Source organism: Sylvia atricapilla, chromosome 9 (assembly GCF_009819655.1).
Source record: "Sylvia atricapilla isolate bSylAtr1 chromosome 9, bSylAtr1.pri, whole genome shotgun sequence".
NCBI lineage: Eukaryota > Metazoa > Chordata > Aves > Passeriformes > Sylviidae > Sylvia > Sylvia atricapilla.
Window position 1 is genome coordinate 30,058,101 of NC_089148.1, and position 16,180 is coordinate 30,074,280.

General features: G+C 39.1%; 1 protein-coding gene across 5 annotated transcripts in view; it reads left to right on the forward strand.

Annotated features, from left to right (window-relative positions):
- The window catches only part of EPS15 (epidermal growth factor receptor pathway substrate 15), a 68,201-nt gene that overhangs the window by 45,190 nt on the left and 6,831 nt on the right, over positions 1–16,180 (forward strand). For all 5 annotated transcript variants that reach the window (XM_066325499.1, XM_066325500.1, XM_066325498.1 and 2 more), the window contains 10 exons: positions 1,765–1,837; positions 6,411–6,572; positions 7,218–7,415; positions 9,255–9,452; positions 10,016–10,090; positions 10,428–10,518; positions 11,759–11,794; positions 12,625–12,761; positions 14,385–14,454; positions 15,632–15,708. In XM_066325499.1, the coding sequence (XP_066181596.1) occupies positions 1,765–1,837; positions 6,411–6,572; positions 7,218–7,415; positions 9,255–9,452; positions 10,016–10,090; positions 10,428–10,518; positions 11,759–11,794; positions 12,625–12,761; positions 14,385–14,454; positions 15,632–15,708 (1,117 nt within the window). The remainder of the gene's footprint in view (positions 1–1,764; positions 1,838–6,410; positions 6,573–7,217; positions 7,416–9,254; positions 9,453–10,015; positions 10,091–10,427; positions 10,519–11,758; positions 11,795–12,624; positions 12,762–14,384; positions 14,455–15,631; positions 15,709–16,180) is intronic.

Genomic DNA, 16,180 nt, shown 5'->3' on the forward strand with positions numbered 1-16,180 from the left:
GTCGTGGGCACATCAGTGACAGTAATCTGGAAAGGCTGTATATTAACCACACATACCTGCTTGCAGTTCTATTTCTTGCTCAGTTTTCCCACCCCAGCAGGAAAAATAACAAATACATGTTTTCCTACTCTCTTTTGTCATCAGTCAGGAAGAATTTACATGAATGTTGGCTGTGCTTAATGGTATTTGAGGGCTTGAAGGTATTTTTCAGCCTAATTTGTACATGGAAGTGCTTTATTAAGACCTTTGTTCATGGGAAGTTATGGAAGCCGAAGAAACAGAGCTTGTTTCAAGCCTGTGTTGCAATGCTTTAAATATCTAGGTACCACTGTGCTACAGATGCTTTTTGAGCTAGAGGAGTGTGCTGTAGCTCTGATTGAAAAGATAAAGATTTTTTTAGAATTTCTGGTGAATGGAGGGTGAGGAATTTTATGAAACTTGGAGGATCATACTTAACAGAATAAATAGCCTTGGTCTTCAAAGTTCCTTTTTCCACATCTTTCCTTTTCCTTCCATTTAAACTTCCCCTTTGGGCATAATCAGGAAGTTGCTCTTTAATCACATAATGAGAAAAATAATACCAGAGTATAATCTATAGTGGTTATTTGTCAGAGCAAATGTTAATTTAAGATCTGACATCTGGGTTCTTTTAATTTTCCATTGTATGTGGTTTAGCAGTAAACCAAACTTTCTTAGCTTGAGTAAAGAGAATTTAGAGTAGACCTGCTTTGCTTCAAATAAGACTAAAAAATTCAATAGTTTCAGATTGATAAACAATCTGCTGCTATTAAAATATGAAGTTTCTTAATTTAAGTGTATACCAGTAAAACAATCAAATAGCTTTTCACTATGATATTTAATTTAGAAATTATAAGTTTGTTGTTCAAATTCTAACTTCAATGTGCGTGTTGGTTTATTAAACAGAGTCCTTATGAAAGTAGATGTCTACAGAAGATTGTGTAGAGACTGTAATGCTTTAATATTTTTCTGCATCTGTGAAAGGAGAAAAGATCCCATATGCTGTCTAGAGAGAAACACTCATGATTTTTTAATAGCAGTAACGCTTCTGAGTTGTATGGGTTTTTTCCCTTTCTTAAAGCTATTGTTGTGTCTGACTGATGAGAATTTATTGATGATAATCCCCCTGTACCAGCAGTCACTTAATCATGAATAAATGTCTGTAGAGGCAGGCTTGATATGACACAGCAGATCACTCCATGTGGTGTGTGTCTGAGCACATCGTGATTCCAGCGAGCCAAGCCAACCTCCCTGCTGCTGCCTGAGCTTCCCAGCAGACAGATCCAAAATGTGACAGGCAAAGGGCATTCCTGGGCTCTGCTGGCCTGGGGGAGTGTTCCCTGGCTGCTGGGAGCACGGGCATCGCCGCGTTTGCAGGGGTTAATAGATGGAATCTGATGCAATCCCTCCCACTTTTCCTAGCAGTTTTCATTAGACAAGTGCTCCATAGCAACAGTGAGATCACTGGAGACAGTATTTCATTGATTTCTGCCTCCCGCCCCCTTCCATTTTTGAGCCATTCTTATCACTGGAGTGCAGTTGGTGGAAAGACAAGGGGGGTTTATGCAGAGCACTTATGTGGGCTTCTGTCTTGTAAATAATTTGGAAAGCAGAAAACCCTCACATCTTTTGTGTTTAATGTTTCACTATGTATTTAAAGAGAGATACAGGCTTAGGGGGCTGGATAACTGTACCTGCTGTAGCTGATGTTCTTAAGTATTCTTGCATTGTTTGCTGGTCTTCCAGGGAAAAGAATAATGTAGAGCAAGACCTGAAGGAGAAAGAAGATGCCATCAAGCAGAGGACAAGTGAGGTCCAGGTAAATAAAATAACAAATTGTTGTTCAGACACCTGATATTGCACCATGTGCTGTTTTAATGACAGTGGGATTACTGAGTCTTTAGATCATGTCACTTATCCAGTAAAAAGAAAAAAAAAAATTCGTGGCTAAGAAAAAGTGTATTTTGAAGTGTATTTTCTGTATAATTTTGGGTTTGTGTAGATGTGTATATTTATATAAGTGTGCAAGCTCCTATAGGATATATAGCATGCATGAAGTTTTAAATGAAAAATATTACAAAATAATAGCTTTTTCTTTCTTTCTTTTTTTTTTATTTTTAAGCAAGACTATCTGCTGTGTAATTAAAACTAAAAAGGGCACTGTAGCACTGTAAATTAATTAATAAACTTAAGTGGCTGAATTAAAAGGGCTTGTGTATAGGGCTGCTTCTTAAGAGACGCAGTAATTACCAGCTTGGGAAAAATGTTGCCTCAAGTTAATTTTGCCTAATATAAGTGAATTTTAAAAAGAATCTGTTGATTTTTATTGGAAAGGATGATATTGAATTTCTTGAATCTCTGAAAATCTAAATTTACAAGTGTTTTGCAGACGTTAAAAATTATGCAGTCAGCATCAGTGTTTAGAGTGGTGATGGACTAGCCAAGCTCTGAATTAAATATTGCAAAGCACTATTTCAATTAAATTTTCAGTTGCTGTTTTAAAAAAAAATCTTCAGTGTGACACCTGAGCACTTCTGTTTATTTCTAAATTTATTTTAAGAATCTGTCATTTTCCATAACCTTTACTTAAGAACAAACAATGCAAGATTTCAGCATTTCAATTTCGGTTGGGCCAAAAAGGAGCTAATGCGTTACAAGAGCTGTGAATTTTGTGCAGGGTTATTTAATATCCTTGGATGATAATTAATCGTGTGACCTTTGAGGAGATAATCAGATGCTGGCCTGTTGGTCGTGCTGGCAGCAGCTCCAGCAGCTGCAGGAATGCGTGTGGAAGTTGCCCATGCCTGTGCTCCACTGTCATTCCCCTCCCCACCCTGCAGATTCCTTTTCCCACTGTTCACACAATTCTCAGGGGTCTTCCTGGCTTTGCACACAAGATCATTTCGTTGGTGTCATCTGGAATCCGTGTTTGCTCGTGTGAGGGTTGAGTTCTCTGGTGCCTTTGCACAAAAGGTTTGTAAGCTTGATAAAAAGCTTACCTTGAACGTTACGGTGTCATCCGTGTGTCTGAGAGGCAGCAGCATCACAGAATCCCCCGAGCCTCTGTATCCTGAGCAGTGGTGCTGGGAGCAGCTGTCTCAGGTCTTTAACCTGTCAGTGGTCACACAAGCTGGTTGTTAAATGTAGTTACAGAGTTCCGTCAGTCTGCGAAAAAGGAACAGTCTGTTACTGGCTTGTCAGAAAAACGAGAAACCTCCAGGATCAAACAGGAAATGGCTGCAGCTTTTATTTAATCTGGTGGCCCTTTATCTTTTCTTATCCCTGACTGGTGGAGGACCTGCATGTTTCAACAGACTTTCTAGAACTTCAGAGAATAATGTGACAGACTGAGGATATCTTTGCCTCGTGTTTTTTTTTTCTTTCTTCTGGTTTTATTTTAATGAGGACATTTCTAAAGATGATTCTAAAACCAGTTTGCTCTAACCTGCCTCCTTGCTTCAAGCTAGTTTTGTGGCATGACACTTCAGGGTTTCTGATACCAGAATTCCTTCCACAGACCTCTTTGTAATCTCAAATATAGCCATAGTCAGTGATCAATCAAACTGATCTGTATAGGAGGGAGGAAAGAATGACAGTTTTTTCTTCTATAAAATAATTTTGGTACTTCATAAATAGATACTAATAAGCAAAGGCAGAAAAAGAGTTGTAAGGAAGATACAGCATATTGATGAGGTTTAATGTGCTTGTTAAATTATCAGCTCTTTAGTAGCAGAGACTAAGGGATATTTCCTCAAAGTTACATGCACCAATGCCGTTAGATAGTCAATGAAGTTTTACTTTTCTGTCCTCTTGCAGGCTTAACATTTTCTAGCACGTGAATTGTTCTTGGGAAGGACAGACTGGCAAACTATTAAATCCATTGTCCATGGAAATATGGATTCCTAAACTTTCCTTATCCTACGCTATAGTGGCATAAAGAGTTACAATGATCATAAATCTAATACAAGGATTACTATTACCATTAGAATGCCAACACTTCAAGTATCTTTGTAGTTTTCATTCAGAATCTTATTCAGTGGTTGAACATTAATATGCTGCTTCTGTGCTGAAGGGTGTTCTTTGAAATTGAAGCTTAATTTGGGGCTGGTTTACTTCATGAAGAGGCATCTTTGAGTATTATAGCCAATTTTGTGCGTTGTGTCTACTCCAGCCTTTAATTCTGGAGAGGTTAGGTTCATATGTGAACAAAAACCACCAGAGATTTTGGGTTGGGTTGGGTTCTTTTCCTTCCTTTCTCTTCTGGCAGCCATCAGGCTTAGTTAGGTCTCTTCAGTGCTTCTCTACTGCTGTGCCTAGGGCAGACAAAAGTGGAGGTGTTCTATATTTAGCTTATGTGGATGTGAATTCTGGCTTCCTTTAGGAAAAAGGAGGCTGAAGTCTCTTCAAGCTGTTACTTTTTTCCTCCACTGCTTGTGTAAAGTGTCAGCTGATCCTTGCTTTTCAAAGCCTTGTGAAAATGAATGGGTCGAGAGTGTCCCAATTATCCAAGTCAGTAGCTGCTCTAAGAGCTTTTTGTGTGCGTGCTGTTTTTTCTCTCATGGGTTAGAAATAACCAGTACTTTTCCTAGTCTGGCTGCTCTATACTGGCATACCCTTCACTGAAATTAAATTTGATTTGGGGGGGTTTTGTGAGGGACTTCTTGTGTTTTGGCTTGTGAGATTTTTTTTTGCATGGTCCTGTGGTTGATTTTTAGCATAAAAGCATTTGTGATGTATTTTTGGGTGGCCCCTCCAGTTGTCTTGAGGTTACCTAATTCCCCAGCATCTGACTGCTGCAGCATATGCCTTTCTATTCCTGTCTGGCTTTTTGTCCTCATTATGTGGATGTGTTAGCACACAACACATGGATAAACTGTCTCCCTCACCAAAAAGAACCCAAACAAAACACCCCTAGAAAAGGAGAGCAGGACTGTAGCTTTGAGCTCCACACTAATGTGTGATCTAACCAGAATTTCACGTCTGCTTGTTTTCTTATCCTCCTTAATTTTTTTTGCTCTCTGTTAATTTTTTAGTGTTGTTGATTATTCTTTCTGAAATTGCTGTATTTTCTCAGAAAGGCTGCTGTCTTCTCTTTTCATCTAATGCTTTTCCTTTCCTATTAATCCTTTTTGATCTCCCTGTATTATCTTTTCCTCTTGACTTTGACGATTCTTTCTTCTTCCTAATTTCTTTCTTTGACATGTTTTTCAGTGTTATCTCTGTAGCTTGTTGAAGTCCAATCATTCCAGTTGCTCAGAAATAAACTAATTATTTTATGATGCTATTGAATGTACTTAAAACACAAGACACACGTTTGTTGCTCTTTCATGAATCAAAAAGTTTCATATTGTTGTGTATGAATATGCATTTCTTACCTGTATTGATGCACAGAAAATAAGTTTTTGGCTGATCCTTGCAAAACTGAGGGAAGGGAATGCCCTAGGAGGCAGTGCATTTGGGTTAATGGTCTTTCACCATGCTCCAAAAAACAGTTCCTATTTTTGGCCATGTGTTTTGAAGGGGAAAGGAGCAGAATAAAGGATTTCTATTATCATAAAATCGCAGAATGGTTTGGGTTGGAAGGGGCTTCAAAGCCCATCTCATTCCAGCCTCCTGCCATGGGCAGGGACACCTTCCCCTGTCCCAGGCTGCTCCAGCCCTGTCCAGCCTGGCCTTGGACACTTCCAGGGATGGGGCAGCCACAGCTTCTCTGGGCACTCTGTGCCTCCCCACCCTCACAGCAAAGGATTTCTTACTGATCTCCCATCTAAACCTGCCCTCTGTCAGTGTGAAGCCGTTCCCATTTTTATCATCTCATGATAAAAAGTCCATTTCCAACTTTGTTGCAAGCTCCTTATAGTTCCTAGAAGGGGCTTTAAGGTCTCCCTGGAGCCTTCACTCCTCCAGGGGGAACAGCCCCAGCTCTCTCAGCCTGTCCTGATGGCAGAGGTGCTCCTGCCCCCTGACCATCTTTATGGACTCCTCTGGACTCACTCCAACAGCTCCATGTTCTTAGCAAGAAACTCAGTAAAACATAGTGCTAAAGCACAGGACAGAGACACTGCAGCAGCCTGAATAAAGTCAGCTTTGAAATTCAAAATGAAAACCTGACCTCTCTGTGAGGAAAACGGTTCATCTGTGTGTTGGTACATGATCTCAATACTTCGGTGAGATTTGTTTTACTGAAGAAAAGCAAAGGCAAAACAACCTGATTATTTTTATGTCATTGAATTAGAATCTGAGAGTACTTGCTTGTCTGGTATCCATGCAGGCTTCTGGAAGATAATTTGTTGATCCTTTGAAATCTGGGTTAGCACTGCAGTTTATACTGCAGAATCCAGTGGTTAGGGGGAGAGAGAGGACAAATGTCAAGCTGATGTGTTTTGTTTCAGGATCTCCAGGATGAAGTAAAGCGGGAGAGCAGCAACCTGCAAAAGCTGCAAGCTCAGAAACAGGAAGCACAGGAAACCCTTAATGATCTTGATGAGCAGAAGGCCAAGTTGGAAGAACAACTTAATGACATCAGGCAGAAGTGTGCAGAGGAGGCCCATTTGGTAAGGTCTGGTGGCCAGTGCCTTTGGGAAGAGTAAATGCTTTGTCTTGGAGAGCTCAGCCTTGCAGAGTTACAGTTGTTGGGGCAGGAAAAAAAGCTTTAATGAATAAATAGCCTGAGTGTCAAGGTTTTGTGACCAACAGAGCACAGGAGATACATCACTCACTTCAGTGTTCCTAATTTTGTCTCAGTGTGTCCACAAACTTTTGAGATGTGTTTGCACACAAAGAAGGTTTAAAGCAAACAGCAAAATTATGATACAGTGTAAATGTACTTAGAACCACTAATTACCAGGACTGATTTCTTAACTGATGTCTAGCAGTTAAAAAAATATCATCTTATGTAATTTTTTCTAACAAAAAGCCATTGTATTTCTTTAAGGTCTGAAATTATCTTTCTAATACTAGAAATATCTGTGTTGGTCAGAAAGACAGCTAAAATACTCTGCTCTTATTGAGACCAAAAGAGAATGAACTGTTCATTCAGATATGATCTGTAATTTCTGCAATAGCTGTGAGATTTTTTTACTTTTTCTGGTCATAAGTAATAGTATTTGGATGTGTTTGGAAGTGTTGTTTGGGGTTTTGGGCATCGGTTTTGCGTTGGTTTGGTTTTTTTGACTTGAAATACTGTTCATTGGCTTTAGATTGCCATGCTGAAGGCTGAAATAACAAGCCAGGAATCAAAGATTTCAGCGTATGAAGATGAGCTGACCAAAGCCCAAGAGGAGCTGAGTCGCCTGCAGCAAGAAACTGCAGAGCTTGAGCATTGCATAGAGTCTGGGAAAGCACAGCTGGGACCTCTTCAGCAACATCTGCAGGATTCACAACAGGAAATCAATTCAGTAAGGCAGTGTGAAAGACCCACCCCCCAAAAAATATTTTAAGCTGGCAACCTTTAGTGTGGTTTGCCTTAAGGGGAAGGCGTTTCCTTTTTTTCTTCACTGTTTGCTCATGTCTTTAGTTACTTACACATGTGTTCTGTGCTAGTAGTTATTAGGATTTTTAGAGGCTGACTTAAGTAACTCAAGATACTTCACGGTCTTTCTTCAAGTTTATTAATTAAAGGGATTAATTTATTATACTGCATAGATAATTTGCCGTAATGTAATGAATGAAAAATGGATAATGCGGACTTAAATTCTCTGTGTCCAGTAGTTATTTGCTGGAGTTTTCACCCTCTATGGCCTGGGGCATACTCTCACTATTTTTTAGTTGATGTGAAGTTGGTATAAAATTACTGATGGCATTTAGTTAGTGCACTGTTGAAGGGAGAAAGTGAGGTGAATGGAAGGAGAAATTGGGTTGAGATCAGACACTGAGAGGCAGAGGGCCCTGCGGCTGCTGTTGTATGAACACTTTGAGTTTCTCTCTGTAGTCAGTGGTTTGTTATTACTTTGGTGATGCATGACTTTGCACACCTTTCCTCATGGTTCTCCTTCCCTGTTGCCAGCTGTGTTCTGTATTAGCCACTCACACTGATACCTAGTTGAAAACAAAAGGCAAAGCCTTCCTTTGAGCCCTAGAAATGGCTGACTTCAGGGTTGGTCATTTCACAGAGTTCACATCTGTAACTTTCTAATGAGTCTTACAACATCCATAATTGTAAAATACGGCTTTTAGTTTAGAAACTGAGGAGTAAACAAATGGATTTTTTCATCATTTCATCACCGGTGGAGAGAAGGTTGTACCACTTCAGTTGTTTTTATATGGCAAGAGGTGCCTGCCATGAGCAGCTGCTGGTGATATAAGTAGTTATGCTTGACTGTACTACAGACATTTTTTACTAGGTTTTATAACAGTGCTCCGGATTTTATTGCTCTGGAGTCCTAAATAAGGAGCAGTAGGTGCTTTGGTGCTTTAGGCAAGATTATCTAATGGCAGCACTGAGGTCAGTTAACTTAAAAGACACCTGGTGGTGGTTTTGCTGACACCCCAATAACTCTATTAGCTGACTGACCTAGCAGAGTTCAGTGAGATTTAGGCACCTGAATATCTGGACTAGGTTTATTCTTTTGCATAACCTGCCAGATCCAGTAATTCCTTCATAACTGGCAGATTGGTTATAAATGTTTGCTGTAAGGCACTGCATTAAGCATATTGCTGAAATAGTAACACATGAATGTAAGTGTCTGCTTAGGAAGATACAGTTTGCTTTTGTAGACCTCAGAAGTCATGTGGGAGATGATAATGAAATTGTAATGTTCATTCTTGCAAGATGAGAATTCTGGTAAAGCAACCTTTTAAATTTTGAGTTTAGGGAAATAGCAAATACATAATCTAGAAAAAAAACCCCAAACCAGACACAAGCCCAAATCCAAAACAAGAAAAAGAAAAAACAACCCTAACCAAAACTCCCCAGCAAAACAAACAAAAAAACCCTGAAACCTTTGCAACTTTTCTGAAGAGTTTGAATAGAAACAAGTCTTGGTGTTGCCAGTGACACAGTCTTCTTCCTTGGCAAAAGGTGTGTCCTTCAACCACTCCACACTTCTGCTAAATAAGATTTCTGCTTATCTCATTAATTTCACCCTTTGACTGACAGAACAGGTTTTTATTGTATTCGCTTTTGAAAATAAGATTCTTAGGCATTTATCACCCACCCTATATTTAGGAGGGGGTGGCCATTTACTGGCTTCCATGTGCTGCCATACTGATGCTAATACATTTATTTCTGTTTACAGGTGCAGACAAAGCTTCTTGAGCTGAAAGAACTGGAAAATAACCAATTCAGTTGGCACTCTCAGCCCCATAGTGCACTTGTTAATGGAACTGTGGATCACTCCAGTCTTAGCAACAGCAGCAGTGAAACTGCAAACCTTAATGAGAATGCTGAGAGGGAAAGTATAGCAGAAGAGGAGCAAACAAACAGTGTGTCTCCAGTGAGTGGTGTTTTGCCTGCTTGCTCACGATGCATTGCAGATGTGAAGTTGGAATAAGTTAAGAACGTACCAAGATTGATTATGTTTTTAAACACTTGCACAACTGAAATTTCGGGGTCTTTTTCTGAGGGACTGTGTTTCCACATATCTGGGAGTTCATAAGCAGAAAAGGAGGTAATTTTAGCTTGCTTGGAAAGTAGCGCTAACATTTTTTTCTGTATTTATTTCCAAAGCAAAATATCATAAATTGAATAGCAGAGTTAACATTAAAGGAGTGCAGCTGTCTCCATTTGGTGTAACGAGAGCAGAATAAGGAAGAGTACAGAAAAATCTAAAACTGTCTTGCTTTAAATGTTCCTCCTTATGTCTCAGTAGATTCATGACTGATTTATTTTTTTTCAGACTTTTACAGGCTTTATGGAACACTAAAGTATGTGCTATAATAAGTATGAACCTCTTGAAGTATGCTTTAGTATATTCTGTTATTCTGTTTAGAACTTAAAATTTTATTGTGCAGTCTTGTATTTACTTATTTATGGTGAATTGCTTTTATCCTTGTACAGATAAGGAATAGTCCTGAAACAGCAGTCTCTGTTGGAGAAGAGAAAGAGACCCCAGCTGCAACTGTTACCAAAAAAGTGAGTTTGTTCAGGTTTGGGGAGGAAAAAGTAGGTTAAAAAAAATCCTAGTTAAGCTGTTTCAGGCTCGAATGATGGTCATACAACAATAGAAGAATAATTGTCACTTCCTGCTGGTTTTATTTAGTGTGATGTCTTGGAAACATTTCATCTCACGTAGCAAGCAGGTGGTTGAAAAATATTTTGGATCTCCATTGATGAATTGTATAGAATTCCAGCTGTCTCTTTGCTTTAGGCTTTAAGAAACCACTGAATGGTAACAGGAGATGACATAAGTGTTTTCCATCCTTGCAAGTCTTAAAATTTTAATACGTTTCTCTCCATCTGAATTGCCCAGGAAGATCCATTTGATGCTGAATCTCATCCATTGCCTGATATAGTTTCTGAAGCCAGCTTAGAGTTCTTCCAGTCTGACCCTTTTGTTGGCAGTAAGTAAACTTTTCCAAGTGCAGATTTGCAGAAACAGGTATTGTTTGAATACATCAGACTCATCTTCACTTTGAGGCTGCTCTTTATAGAATAAATCTGAAGATGTGTGAGTGGCAGGAGTGTGGGGCCAATAGCATTACAGAAATAGAAGTGATAGAAATGAGAGTTCTGGGGTGTTTCTCCTTCCTTGATCTGGACTTCCTGATGAGCTCTGGAAATGTCTGCATTCCCTCACTGCTCTTCCTGAGGATTTCTGTTCCCCATCCCCTCCCTGCCTGTGCCCTGGTGGCGTTTTGGCTGCAGAGGTGTGGGCAGGTGTCACTGATCTGATTGACAGTCCCAGTGCACACACAGGTCAGTGGAGGGTTCTCTGGGCTGTGCTGTGGGGAGGGTGTGGGTGGTTCAGAATGAATGGCTGTGCCCTACTTCTGGGGAGTTTGGCTCTCAGAGCAAGGTAATGTGGAACTGCACCATCTGTTCATCTTGTGGAAGTGCTGGGCTTTATTTTAAGAACTTGCCATTGAGGAATGATGTTGCTCTGCTCTTGTTTTTTATGGAAGGAATGATCTGCCTGCATGAAACCAGTTGGGGAGTTAATTTGAATTAACTGCTGAAGCAGATGTTTTCAGCCACATTAATATGATTTTACACACTTTCAGATCAACATGGTCTTATCAATTTAGCTTGTATTGCCTCAAAAGGAAAAAAAAGATAAATTTGTTTCAGATCACTTGGCTTCTGAAAGAACATCAGTGCAGATTGAATATTTTTAATGAATAAATTAAACTAATTTAAAACAGCTTGAATATTTCTGTGTAGATACTGCTTGATTTTTGTTTATATTGAAGTGGTCTTACAGCACATGACAAGGCCTTTCTTTCAGAAGAGGATTGTCTGTTTAGAACAAAACTTTTGGGCTTTGAGCACTCAGTGTATTCAGGGGTAGATACCCACAGCTGAGAGATAAGATATGTGTCTCAGATGAGTAGAAATGAGTTGGGATCATGCATCCAGTTCTGAAGGGAACACTTAGGAGCTACCATCCACAGTGTCTGTGACAATTAAACAAAACTGGGACTCATCTCAGTAGCTGGCCTGAATTACTGCAGTGATAATACTGCAGAATGTGGGAGTTTGTGGACAACAGCCAAGGGAAATGCAGCTTGGAGATGGCTGCTTTTGTGTCTGTTTCATGGTGGTAATAAGCAGTTAATGACTATTTGCTTTTCTTTTGAACAGATGATCCCTTCAAGGATGACCCTTTTGGAAAAATTGGTAAGTAACTTAGTAACTTGTAATGTGTTTGTTTTTCTAAATGGTTCTTGCTATCGGGGAAAATTGTCACCACTTTCAGAGGAAAAAAGTAGGTGGAAATGCCACAAAAAGTCATTGTAGGGTACATGACGTTAGCACCTGGCCACTTGTGTTGAAGCTTTTCAGAGAAGACCACAGCCAGTGAATTTTGCTCTTGTTGGAAGTCCCTTAGTTGGGATTTAAGTATGTGAAGGTGATGAACAGAGGGCCCCAAACACTTGCTGCTGTTTTATTTGCAGTGTAGTAGGACTGTGCTCTTTGAAAGGCTCTTGACATACCAACTTCCTTTAGAATTAAGTATTGAAAAAGTGTAAAGTCTCTATTTAGATCGACTATAGGCTAACCATGCATTGTTTGCTTGGTCCTGAGTGGAGTTACTGGTGGCAAAAAAGCCAAATAACCAATGGGAAAGCAATAGTAAAATCGGATTGAGCACCAAGTGCCAAATGAGAAGCATCAGTAGGGATTGGGGAGGGCAGGAAAGTTCTTAGGAACGTTAGGTTCTCTAAAATGCTTCATTTTTAGGCACTTGGTTAGAGAACCAATATGCTGAGATGATCCTGGAACTGCTGTTTTCATGATGTGCAGAAACTGTTGACTTGTCTGATGTTTTAAATTAGGGAATACGCAGATTATTCACAGGAGAATTTCATACTCCAGAGGTCCTTGGTCTTAAATGTGTCACTCTGTAGCAGTATGAAAAAAAGGGACACACTGTTTAGGTTTTAGGCTATCAGCTGAGAAAAGCAAGCTGAAAAGCAAGAAACACTAGGGACATGTTTGCTTTTTAGATCCCTTTGGTGGTGATCCCTTCAAAGGCTCAGACCCTTTTGCAGCTGACTCTTTCTTCAAACAATCCTCCACCGACCCTTTTGTGACTGCTGGCACTGATCCATTTAGTTCTGCAGACAACAGTAATAATACCACAGTAAGTTTGGTGTCACACCTTTTACTGCTTTCTCTATGGGAATTGGACAAAATAACCTGTTTTGTACTTTCAGACATGCTTTAAAAACTTGATATCCAGAAATCATATAAAGGTTACCTCTGATCCCCTGGCTCTGCCTTGCCTTTTTGTGTCCTATTTTCTAGAAATAGTCACAGATGAAATAGAAGAAAAAATAAAGACATTTTTAAAGTGTTTCATTGTGGATCTTCATTGCTCCACAGCTAAGAGCATTTGACAGTAATGACTTAAGCTGTCATTATTTAACAATGAATAACAATGAATCTCTGTTGTTGGAGAGCTCTCCAACAGCTCTATTACTGGGTGCAACATAGTAAATGGAAAGAAACCCAGGATCAACCTCACCAGGTTGTGTTCAGGACACTTGATTTTTGCCTCCACATGCTATAGGATCAAGAACTATGTACTGTAATTTATCTGAAATCTGATGTGGTGTATGGGATGTCCCCTCAGAAAAGTCAGATTGTTCTATAGGTGTATGTTCAAGTTTTGGTGTGGTTTGGGGATTTTTTTGATAAGAATCACCAAAGGTCTCTTGTAATGTGGAGATGCCTACTGAATGTATCTCTTTCAGGTGCACTTCAGTCTAACTTTTAGCTGTATTATAAATGAGCAGTTATCTAATATTCTTGAGCCTTTAATAAGGTAGAGTTGGGCATAAAACCCTTTCTGGTGCAGACTAGTGCTTGTTGGATGTGTAATATTTAAAGCTGATAAACAATTTAAGCAGCTGAAATTCTTCATGCCGTTAACTTTATCTCCATTCTTTTGCCATCTCCTTTCCTTTTCAGTGCTGTGTCTGTTCATGCCTCACTCCCAGCTTTGTGTGTGCATAAAACATGCATAGACATGTATAAAACTCAGATGCATGTGGATTAAGAAGCAAGATAAGTGGCTGTAGAGTGTGCCTGAGGTGCACCCACAGAAGCCAAGAGTGAGAAACTGCTGCACCTGGCAGTGGTGGTCCTGCCCTTCCCTGTGGTGTGCACATGGTGCAGATCAAGGTCATGTCACACACCACAGCCTACACCTCCAGCCTTAAAAATTAGATTTCTACAATCTGTAATACTTGGCACACTATCCATTTCAAAGTCTTGACGTTCTAATGTGACCAATTCTTGGTCTTATTACAATCCAAAGCAAGAAAATAAAAGGAAGGTCAGAGCTGTGGTGTGGGATTAGCAGTGGATTTTTGAGATCTGTATTTCAGAACTGAAGTTATGCATTCATCCTAAATGCTTTACCACACATCTCTGGAGTGTTGAAATCGTAGATCTTCATGAAGATGGCTCTGGTTGTAGAAATCTGAGACCAAAATGAGTTGTAGATATTCTTGTCTGTTGTATTAGCTGTTACCAAGTATGTTGCACATATTGTACCTTTTTTTTCCCATCCTTTCAAAGTATCAATCAAAACAGAGAGGAAGAGTTTCTATTAACAGACAAGTTTACTGATGCTGATAAAAGCTATTTCCAGAATGTGTTATCTTAAAACTTCTAAAATAAATGGTGACTGTATTCTTAGATTGAAGATTCTTTTAAGCTGAAAAACAAATTTCCCTCCAAAGGATTTTTTTTTTTTTAGACAGAGATATCAAAGAAGAATGACCCTTTTGCTCCTGGTGGAACCACTGTTACTACATCAAATGATCTAGGTAAAAGTAGATTGTACATATCAAGCTTCTTGGGTTTCATTTTTGCTTTTACTTGCCTTTGTTTCTAGTCTTTTAACTGAATTTGCAGCAGAGCATTATAGGGATTTCCCATGTTTTCTGAATTTTCCTATAAAGTGTGACATGAGGTGCCTGTTTTCTGGGGGGAAGTTAATAAACCAAAATTAACTCTGTCTGTAGTGTGTATCACTGAAGACTGATTCCACAAAAACTGTTCCTCTGTTTTTCTAAAACTGGGACAATATCCTGGTCTGTGTTTGGATGGTTTGTACTGCTTCCCATTAGGATTGTTTTCAGAGATTTCATGTTACTTCCTCAGTAACATCAGGATAACTCTGCACCACCAGAGTGGATGTGGAATAGAGTAACTCCATCTCTCCTTCTGTGGCCCTCTCTCATGTGAGGGCAAAAGATGTTTTAGGGAAGGCTCTTAACTCCTATTTTCCTGAACTGCACTGACCAGTGATAATCCAAAACAGGAATCCACGTGTGATTTTCTATTGTAAAGCTGTTCATTTCAATTCTGGGGGAAAAAATGGTGTTTTTTAGAGACACAGGAGTGAGTATGGCACTTCCTGCTCTACAGTACCAGTAGCATTTTTCACATATTTTAGGCACATGAGAATTAAAAGGTTCTGTTGAATTAAATTGGGATGATAGGAGGTTCAGGTGCTTGATTCCACAAGTGGGTCTGCAGTCAGGAAAGAGCTCTGGTTCATGTTCATATATATGTATACATAAATATACATATATATATATGTCTGTATATGTTTATTTATGGGTGTATGCACACAAAAACCACCTCCTTGTGTATACATACATGTATCTCAGTAGAACATTTCCAGTAGTATGGTTATTTGATACTTTCAGTGGAATGGAACTTTTTTAAATGTAGGGAAACATAACAGTATTTCTTTTTAATTACTTCCTGCTCAGGAGGTTTATTATTTTTAATTGGAAGTTGACACTTAGAGTTTTTCAAAAAGTTTTTTTTAATTTACTTGAAGCACTCACCTGATAAAATACTTCTCTTGAATTAGTTTATGTTGGAAAATATGTAATAGTTGCTATTTAGTAATAATAGTGGTGGGATTTTTTTTTTTCAGTCTTTTATATTTAACTTATAATCTTATTCTTCTCTTGATTTGTGTGTATTTAGCTACAGACCCCTTTGCCTCCCTGTTTGGAAGCGAGTCCTTTGAAGGTGGTTTTTCTGACTTCAGCACGCTGTCAAAGGTAATGAGAAGCTGCTGCTGCTCACAGAAAATGCATGAAACTGCAGTGACAAGACAAAGCTGACTCAGTTTCATTACAGTTTTGCCACTACTAAACATTCATAATGGCTAACTTGCTTGAGAAATAGGTCTTGATAGCAAATTGTCCTGCAATTCTGTGAAGATTGCAATGTAATCTTTTTGGCTTGATAAGTATTTTCTCTCTATTTCCAGTGATGCTGTAATTCATTTGTTTATTTTTAAATTTACTCAGTAAGGCAGCAAAAGTATTAACTGTTAGATATTTAACTGCTTTCAACTTTATGGGGCTGTACACAGTAGCCATTCCTGATTTTTCTTTCTGTTCAGTCTTCTGGAGTATGAGGATATGTGTAAAAACAAACTACAGTCTTTTCTTTAGTCTTAGCCCAAACTTTCAGTTCTGATTTAATACTGTATTATGGAAGAGAATGTCTGGTAGCACTGCACTGAAA